At 38.7% G+C, this 10593-nt stretch overlaps 1 protein-coding gene across 7 annotated transcripts in view; it reads right to left on the minus strand.

Moving 5' to 3' along the window:
• Positions 1–10593, minus strand: part of Rps6ka5 (ribosomal protein S6 kinase A5) — a 170349-nt gene that overhangs the window by 36620 nt on the left and 123136 nt on the right. For 5 of the 7 annotated variants that reach the window (XM_050151453.1, XM_050151451.1, XM_050151455.1 and 2 more), the window contains one exon: positions 3787–3937. The exons of the other annotated variants lie outside the window; for them this stretch is intronic. In XM_050151453.1, coding sequence (XP_050007410.1) covers positions 3787–3937 — 151 coding nt within the window. The remainder of the gene's footprint in view (positions 1–3786; positions 3938–10593) is intronic. 7 annotated transcript variants of the gene reach the window in all.

Raw genomic sequence — 10593 nt, forward strand, 5'->3', positions numbered from 1 at the left:
TATTTTCTAAAGCAGAGAAAGAAGATTGTGATAGAGCAGAAATTAAAAAAGTCAAAACACTTTATGAACAACAAACATGATTAAGTTGTTTTTTTTTTTTTGACAGGGTCTTCAGCTCTGGCAGACTTGGGACTCTCTATGTCAGTGGTTCCCACCCTCCCTAATGCTGTGACTCTTTAAGACAGTTCCTCATGTTGTGGTGACCCCAAACCATAAAATTATTTTTGCTACTACTTCACAACTGTAATTTTGCTATTGTTATAAATCGTACTATAAATATTTGTGTTTTCTGATAGTCTTAGGGGACTCAGGTCAAAGGTTAGGGGGTCAAGCTGAGATCCGCAGTAGACCATGTAGACCATATGTAGACTATGCTGGCCTTGAACTCAGAGATTGACTGCCTCTTTCTCCAAAATTCTGGGATTAAAGGAGTGTGTCACCAAACCTGGCTAAGACTTTAGTTACTAGTAAGTGGGATTAAAGCAAGAGTGCATATTTCAAACTGAGTGTTAAAAATATTATTTTTCCAAGCAGGATCCCATTTTCAGACTGTAGCATCTGAAAGGAGCCTGCTGCTTTCCCACCTCAGGAACCTCAGTGTCCTCTAGAGGGCACCAAGACACTCTGGTTCACCCTGGATCTCCCTCATAGATAAAAAGAAAAAAATTACTTTTGTCCTGAGCTTTGAAAGAAAAGTATTAAGCCAAAATGAAAACAAACAAAGAAACAAACCAACAAGTCCCTCAAGCTGTAAACTACTTCTATAAAGGGCTTCGATACTTTCTGTAAAGGTGATACTGACTCCTATTTTCTAGGGGCTCACCGATCTCTCCCCTTCCACTGGCTTTCCCTTGGGTTACCTGGACAGATTACAAAGTAAGAGCGTCATGAGTCAAGTGTTTGCTTATACTTGAGGTTTAAATAACACTGCCACAGTAGCTCTTTTCTCATTCAACCCCAATCAATATTTAGATACTGCCTCTTGTCTCCCCTCCATACACACTATCTGAGTAACTGACATGTTTTGTATTATTCAAATTCAACCCTCTGTTATTTATTTATGCTCCTTCTGTCAACTAAAATATCCTTAGATAATAGTCACTGAATAAAATCTTAAGGATTAGAATGTATCTATCCATGTTCCAGTTAGTGTTCATTCCTCTATGTGTCTGTAATGACTTTTTTATGGTTACAATAAACATCTATTTAATGTGAGGCATCTGCAGAGCAAATAATTCTTAAATTGTGATTCAGGTTGAAACAACTTCATAAAAATATGCTGAGACGAGGCACATCTATGGATCTCAACTACAAGATCACTTTTTTGCCCATTCTTCTTTCTCTTTTCTTTCCCGAATAACCTCTTTCAGATAGGGTTTAAGGTAGAATTTGCCTTCCTCATACGTTATCCACTGCTCCTTAGGCAAAGATCAACTGCCGCATGCTCAGGTCCAGGGCTCTCTTAATTCGAAACATCCCGTCATTACAAAGACCCTCAGGAAGCCTTTTATGGCTTCCTCTACATCTCCAGTCTCAGACTGTATCAGCTCACAGTAAACCCAGTTTGTTGAATCCCGCAGCATTATAATACCATTTTCGAAAACCATCCAGCCACATGTACAGCAAGTCTGGCCGCTACAATGACCTGAGATTCAATGACTTCTATTATAGGCATACGGTTTGTGCTTTACTTGCTGAACAAACATTAAGGAAAATTCTAGGGCAGGTGAAATGGCTCAGTAAAGTACAGGTGTTTGTTGCCAAACATGACAGTCAGACTTTGATCCTCAGGGTCCCACACTGTTAAGAAAAGAACTCACTCTCAGGAGTTGTCTTCCCCACCCCCACTAAAATTTTTAAAAGAATCTTTAAAAACAACAAACTTGTAGAATAAAGGAGAAATTTAAAGGAACATGTTGTTACCAAAAGAATGTTCAATATGTAGAAAATTGAATGCTATTATTATTCTTCCTACTTCTACACCATTATACAGAAAAGATCAGTTAGATCTTTGTAAGTAGATTTCTGACCTACCCCTATCATTTAAAAACGAAAGAAATTACATAAATCAAAATTCTTATTCCAAGCTATCAAGCAAAAAAATACACCCATATTCTAAAGACACACTGCAACATTCACAAGTACAGGGAACAATAAAAAAGAAGGTTGTAGAAAAAAACAATGGAGGCATTCTGTTTCAATTTTACTTGTTAATTTTAAGCCAAAATATGAACAAGATATAACGTTTGTTCAAAAAGTGCTATTTCTCAACCAATGCACAAAACTTTTTCATTTTATTCTAAATGTGTTTGTCTCTGTTACTAAACTTAATATGCTTTACAGTAATATTTAAAAAAATGGTTGGATAGAATAAAATACTGTTTGCAGAAAGAAATAAAAAGATCTCATTTTTTGCAGGGTAGTGGTAGAGCACACCTTTAATCCTAACACTCAGGAGATAGAGGCAGGTGAATCTCTGTGAGTTCAAGGCCAGCCTAGTCTACAGAGTGAGTTGCAGAACTGGCTCCAAAGCTACACACAGAGAAACAGTGTCTCCAAAAACCAAAGAGAAAAAAAAAAAAAAACCAAAACAACAACAAAAACACCAGAGAGAGAGAGACAGAGACAGAGAGACTGAGATCTCATTTTCAATGATGATATCACCTCCACTCCTTTCACAAAGGACAAAACCTATGCCCTCATGCATGCCAGGCAAGTGCTCTACCACGGAGCTACACCCAATCTTGCTTATTTTATATTTAAAAAGCAATAAATAGCACTGTGAAAGCTTACTTGAAATAATTGTTTCTTCTTTGCTTACTATACTTTATTCATCTGTTCTGGTGATAATAATACAAAAGTTTACAGAATAAAAACACACAATGTGGATGAATCCTCCAGAGCATTTAACATTAAGGTCACGCCTGTTGAGCTGTAACGTCATGTAGCAGATATATGTTCAGAATGTTAGAAACGAGACTATGCCACCCCAGGTTTCACCATTTAGACTGAAATTACTAAGAAGTACCCCCACCCCACTATTTGTTATTTGGAATAAACTGGGCAAATGAAATTGGCAGGCACCCTAGTGCTCTGTGGAATAGTGTCACTTGGCTTTTTCAGAAGAAAAGCATTTTATAGAGAAAAGAAAGCAAAAGGAAACTTATGCCACAGACACTGACTGAGACACCAGCAGGCTCGGAATATTCTAATATTGTTCCGGGAAACAGAAGAGGCACTGGAATTGGTGAACGAAAGCTGAACCCGGTATAACAGCTCATGAACTCCTACAAGAGATATACATACCCTCAGTCCATGAGCAAACCCCAGAGTCACCTACAGAAACCATTACCTAGAATTCGACCAGCTGTGTCCAACCCGCAGGCCACACCCAACCCTCAAAAGACCATGAATGCTGCCTAACACAACATTATAAACCTGAAAAAAACATGAGAGTTCAGGGGCAATATTTTTTTTTATTTATTTTATTTTTATTTTTATTTTTTTTTTTCAGGGGCAATATTTTTTGGCAACTCAACTGCTCCATTTTCAAGCATGAGCTCTGTTGCTGATAGCATCCTGTCTCAGTGTCAGAGGTTAGACATGGCTATAAAGAAAATGTACTGCTATCATGATCATCTTTACTTCTAATGCTTCATATCTACAGAAGTAGAATTCTGGTCCTTCCTAAATGGTATCTGTTACACGAATTGGGGGACTAAAGTATAGGTGAGAGGGGGAAGTGACAACAAGAAGGATTAAGTATACTTATCTTCTAAATTTTACCTCAAAGAAGAGATGTTCTTTGATTTCATCCGCATCCCGGGGGCCACATCCCAATCGCTTCTTGGGATCTTTCATCAAAAGACGCTGAAGCAGGTCTTTAGCTAGAGCGCTCATTTCCTGAGGATATGGAGGCTCACTTTTTAAGATTCTCCTGTGGATAGATAAAATTTAGTGTTTGAACAACCAGAGACTGAAGTTACAGCAGTAGATATTTTGGTGAAAACAAGTATGGTGAAACATTTTGAAACTGAACCATATATTAAAGATGAGTGGCCAGGGACATGGCTCAGAAGATAAGAGCACTTGAGTTCAGTCTCTAGACCCACAAACTGTTCCTTAATCTCCATATGCAGCGCAGGGCACATGTGTACCACCTCCCTACCACCTAACAAACAAACAAACAAATAAACAAATCAATCAAATAAAGGGATGAGCAGGAATGAAAAGAAATCACTGGATTATTCTTCAGTATAAGTCAATCTTGATAAGAAATTATTATCTCAAGTATTTCACTAGTGAAAATTCAAAAGAGGGACCTTTGGGCTAGACTACACCTTCCACGTACAATGAGAAGGATCCTCTGACTAAAGTCTTTCAAGAACTCTTAATAACTTAAGGTGAAATAACTCAAGAAAGAACTATAGTCTTCCCTCACCTCACTTCTTCCCAGTAGAGTAGCAATCCAAAGCGAACGAGGGAGGTCAGCCAGGACAGAACAGAGAGCCACGTGACTCTGGGTTCAGTATCGCTGTCTGCAACCACAGCGTGGTTCTCAGGGGAGAGCATCTGCTTCCCCACATGCTATCATAGCACAGACAAGCCCACGAGGAGTGGGAGTCACAAACAGTGAAAAATGTGTTTACCAAGTTTGCCGAGAAATGTATTCTGTGGTCATATTAAACAACAACAATCCAAAACAATCCAAGTGTATGATTTCACCTCAGTAATTTAATGATAAAAATAATGAAATCAGTGAAATAGAGAATCTTAACACTGTACACATGGTGATAAGGTTCATTATTTTGGTTTACAACAAGATTTCTGCATTGTACAAGTTAATAACTATTACAGAACTGGGGATATACTTAATCGGAAATCCCTTGGCTAGTATGAGTTACTAGGTTTAACATCCAGTACCACAAACCTAAACCTAAATATAACAAACAAAAACAAAACATCAAACAACAATAAAAACAGGTAGAAAAAAACCCTAAAACATAAATGTATGAAAGCATAGTACAGTCAAATCATGGCTCTAAGCTCCCACCCTTAGCTGAGGAATTACTGACGGTTGATGGCTTCTGGGGAGAAAATGTCAGTTTTGTGTAAGGGTGTAGCTCTGGTAGGTCACTATGTTCGAGTGGACTGCTCTACATCATGAGTATATGGACAGCACAAATGGGACTTCATGGGTTACTGAAAAGTGAGGGGGGTCGGGCAGTGGTGGCACACACCTTTAATCCCAGCACTCGGGAGGCAGAGGCAGGCAGATGTTTGTGAATTCGACACCAGCCTGGTCTACAGGAGCTAGTTCCAGGACAGGCTCCAAAACTACAGAGAAACCCTACCTCGCGGAAAAAAAAGAAGGAAGGAAGGAAGGAAGGAAGGAAAGAAAGAAAGAAAGAAAGAAAGAAAGAAAGAAAGAAAGAAAGAGAAAAGAAAAGAAAAGAAGGGAGTGTGCTGTGGAATAATCTTTCTGCACACTGTGAATATGTATCACTCTCACTGGTTAATAAAAAGTCAACAGGCTGGTAGCTGAGCAGGAAGTTAAGTGGAAAAGCCAAACTGAGAATGATAGGAAGAAGGGTGGAGTCAGAGGAGTCACCAGACAGACACAGAGGGAGTAGAAATGAATGTGCCATGCTAACAAAGGTACCACCATGTGGGAGAGGGCAAATAAGAAATATGGGTTAACTTAAAATGTAAGAGCTAGTTAGTAATAAGCCTGAACTACTGGCCAAGGATTTACAATTAATATAAGCCTCTGAGTGATAATTTGGAAGTGGCTCCTGTATAGCAGTAGCTCAAGGAGAAATTAGGAGGAAGAATGAGAGGAATGTGATCAAAACACTTTGTATGAAATTCTCAAAGAATGAAACTATAATATTAAGAAAGAAAAGATAGATAAACAAACAAATTCTACTTGTCCCAGGCAGTGGTGGCACACATGCCTTTAATTCTACCACTTGGGAGGCAGAAGCAGGAGGATCTCTGAGTTCAAGGCCAGCCTGGCCTACAGAGTGAGTTCTAGGACAGCCAGAGCTACACAGAGAAACCTTGACTAAAAAAAAAAATCCTGTATGCCTCTGGGGCAGTATTTGTTTCTGAAACAGGGTCTCATCTCATGTAGCTCATGAGAGTCAAGAACTGGTTATGTAGTTAATGATAACCTTGAGCTCTTGATTCTCCTGTTTCCATGTGTAAAGTATTGAAATTACAGCTGTGTGCACTATGCCTAACTGTTATTACTGACAGTTTCTCTTGTGCATGTTTTAAACTATTATAAACATTACTTTTAGAATAGAAGTAGGATGAACTTCATTTCAGAGTCACTGAGAAGAGAACAGAGTGTGGCTAGGGAATCTTGCAAGCGTGCCACTGTACATAGTTGTCACCATCTGCAAGGCACTCTTTCTCCTCCAATGTAACTCCATTTTGACTACTTCCCTGACAACCTGGTCCCCAAAGAACCATACCTCTTCTGTACTTAAGAGTGCCTTACCACTCAAACATTTATCAAAAAAATGTGAATTTTACTTAGGACATGGACTAGGCCTTTCTTTCTTTCCTTCCTTTTTTCCTTCCTTTCTTTCTTTTTTGCTTTCTCTTTAGGAAAATTAATTAATTCTTTTCCTATTGTTTGTAAGCCATAATCCGACAGTCTTCTATCAGGAAGGAGCCTCTACTAGACCAGGAGGAACGGCAGCGTGGAAATAAGCACTCTCAGAGAGACAGTGGGAAGTAACTCCCCATCACCATGCACTTGATCCCAGCCCAATCTCAAAGCAGCTGGCTGGGTCCTTAGGCCAAATAAACCTGTTTTTTTTTAAAGTTATTTATTTATTATTTTTTATCTGTACACCAGCAGTTGCCATCACCTACTTGTCAGCGTTGAGAGTTTACCCATTATAATGTGGGTAAATTTCCTCTCAGCTTAGATGATCGCATGTAGTGTACCGGGGCTATGGCAACAATTCCATGGGGGTACGTTCCTTCCTCTAGACATGGGACTGACTGCAAAGGGGACAGAACATTCCAGGCTATCACTTCACTTGGGGTGTTATGAAGTCCTCACTTGGTCCTTATAGCTTGTTCCTCCTTTACCCAAAGCAGTTTACTTACTGGGAGCAAAGATTCTTTGGCAGCTTTGTCTGCTTTTGAAGAAAGAAGGGTCATTTTAAATACTCTGCTCCCCGCATTGAACCCTTCTGCTCCTGGGATTTAGTATAAAGCTACTACAACTGTGCCATGCAGAATAATGTACAGAAGAAGAACAATGGTAGGAAATGTTAAGGTACTTGGGGTAATGAACACAATACTCTGGGAAGCAAAGACACTGAAAATACTTATAATGAAGAAGAAAACACCAAACAGCAAACTAAGAATCAAAGACCTTATAAAACCAGAAAATAAAGAATGTTCTCATAAAGATCCTTACCTATAGGAAAGAAAAACTCCTCCCTTCCTCCTTCCATCCGTCCCTCCCTCCCTCCCCCCCCCCCCCTCCCTCCCTCCCTCCCTCCCTCCCTCCCATCCCTCTTTCTGATGCTGTATAGCCTGGTTGGCCTGGAACTCACTTTGTAGACTAGGCTACCCTTGAACACAGAGAAATTGGCTTGTCTCTGCCTTCTAAGTGTTGAGACTAAAGGTTTGTACCACCATGTGCAGCTATGTATCTATTCTTAAACAACAAAGACACTGAGTATACAATAATTAAATGTAATTATTTTGCACACAATTCCCCCCAAATAAGTTTCTATAACAAACAAACTTTCAAGACTCAAATGAATTCAATATGATAAATGACAAATCAGTCTGGAGACAATAGAATTACCAGCTTGTTTTTAAGTCAGAAAGATAGAGCAGGTCATACAAAATCACTACATTAAAATGATTCTCTAAAGAAAAAAGTTCCAGGAAGGACAACAATAAATTAATCACTCAAATAGGAGTAGATAATCTTTCTCAAAAAGTACAAAAGGAAGGCATATTTTTAACGTTGATGGTCCCAAGAGGTCACAGTTTTGTAGTCACAGACCCTTAGGTGTGCAGTGGACTAAAGGCCTTTCCTGATGAGCTTGCACATTCTTAGATGGGTTAAGCTGCCATGTTAGGCTAGCCTTCATAATAAGGGAATGAAGACAATCCTAAGCCATCAGCAAACAAGGAACTAAGCCTCCACTCTAGTAGTCTACAAGGAACTGAATCTTGACACAACCATCTGAGTGTGGATACAGATCTTTCCCTAGTTGAGCTTTGAGACAACTACAGTTCGGCCAAGACTCTTCAAGTAGAAGATGCAGATGAGCTGTGTCCTAATTTTTTGAGCCACAGAAACTTTAAAATATGTATTATTTTAATCTACTTAATTTAGAGGCAGTTTGTTAGTTACTAGGTAAGGGAATACTAACAGAGACAGACAATAAGTATTTCAAGCTTTGTAATCTATAGGGTCTTTGTGATCACTATTCAACTCTGTTGCTATTGCAAAAAGCTGTAAGAGAAAATATACTATAGAACAAGCATGTCTGTTTTAATAAAATTTTACTGATGGACACAAATTTAAATTTTGCATCATGAATTTTACTTTCAAGCAATGCAAAAAACATTCTTAGTTCCTAACTCTCTACCTCTCCCAAACAAAAACAAACTAAAGAAACAAAACAAATAGGCAAGCAGAATAAACCTTGCCTGCAAAGTGCAGTTAGCTGACTGTTACTAAGCAGCACTAACTGGAGTTCTTCTTGTACAGCCATCTCTTGGTTTTGGTTCCAGAACGCAGGTATACAAAAATCTGAAGACACCAAGTTCTTTATATAAAACGATGTGGACATGGTGCGTGCATAGCACCCATGTACATTCTCCCATATACTTAAAACTCCTCCAAGTTATTTCTGATACCTGATACAATATAAATGGCTGTGTGAACAGCTATTACATTGTATTGTTTAGGGGATAACTATAAGAAAGATCTGAACTTGTTCACTACTGATGTATCAATTCTAGATCTAACTACATATAAATGAACGAGATCTGGAGTGGGAAATGCTCAAGAAATGAGAACTAGAGACTGAGGACTTGTGAAAGGCCCGAGGCTGAAGCAGAAACTACATATTCCTTGTGTTCATGGAGGTTCAGCATGGTACTCTGTAATGCATTAAACTCAAATTTTGCTTTTTGGTACTTCTAAAATGCATTTTGTTCTATATCTTGATCTACTGTTAGTACAAGAATGTGGAACCTGCAGATATTAAGAACTGAATAGACTTTTGATAAAACATAGCCCTAGACTTAGAAAATCAGACCTATAACAATGTAATGTAACATTAATATAGCATACTTTCCTGAGAAAAGAATGAAACGGCAAATAAATACCTCATGGCAAATGTATTACTCCATTTCAAAGGCAGAGAAAAGTAGACAAAGAAAAGAAAATTGTCAAGAGATGATGGGAGAGCAAGAGATAAACATTTACATCTTGATTCTCAGGTAAGAAAATATTCATTTATCATAGTTTTCAAAGCTTCAGTACTGTAATATCAGATAAAAGAACTGACTCTCTTGATGGGACAGTAGTTTCCTGTTCTGCAGTAAAGAAATGCTCAAAAAGATAAAGTTCTACACAGAGAGAAAGCTAGTGAGAAGACAAATAAGAAAGAAAAGTCCTATATATATATACATACATACATACATACATACATGGGTAAAGATAAGAAACAGGTATACAAAAAGCTAAACAGAAACCTTTCAATTATAAATTAACAAGTTAACATCTGTCTAAAATGGTACCAAGATATGAGGAATCTGAAGTAATTTCTTATGAATAGTCAACAGAATTGAAATGGTTTACCCTATAAAAAACTGTCTTCAAATACCTGCAGCAATGTTGTTGCTAGTGGTTGGGACTCTGGGCCAGGTGATTCCAGATTCTTAGACTCTAATTCAAAGATTTGAAATAAAGACTCACACAGATCACAAAGGCAGCAAGGAAACCATATTCAAAGCCAAGCTATAGAACAGGTCAGATCGCAGCACAGGGGAACAGCAGGCCACAATAGTGAAGATACACAAGAGCCCTGATTACTGTTTGGGGATTCCTTTTTAAAATAGTTTTGTCTTTATTTTACATATTGACCACAGTTTTCCCTTCCCTCCTCTCCTCTTGCTCCTTCCCCGACTCCCAACTACACCTCCCTCCATCCACTTACTCCTCCTCTGTCTCCATTCACAAAGGAGCAGGCTTCCCATGGGCTTGAACAGAGTATGGCACATCAAATTGAGGTATGACTGTGCCCCTCCCCTGTACAAAGGCTGGGCAAGGAAATCCAGCATGCGGAACAGGTTCCCAGCTTAGCACCAGGGACTTACTGCTAGGAGCATTACAAACAGATTTCTTGATGGTGTTCAAGACATTAAGGGCAACATTGAATAAATGGGACCTACTAAAGCTGAGAAGCTTCTGTAAAGCAAAGGACACTGTCACTAAGACAAAAAGGCAACCTACTGACTGGAAGAAGATCTTCACCAACCCCGCAACAGACAAAGGTCTGATCTCCAAAATATATAGAGAACTCAAGAAACTAGACT

The sequence above is a fragment of the Alexandromys fortis genome, unplaced genomic scaffold (genome assembly GCF_014885135.2).
Source record: "Alexandromys fortis isolate MF-2015 unplaced genomic scaffold, M_Fortis_MF-2015_v1.1 scaffold_63, whole genome shotgun sequence".
Classification (NCBI taxonomy): Eukaryota; Metazoa; Chordata; class Mammalia; order Rodentia; family Cricetidae; genus Alexandromys; species Alexandromys fortis.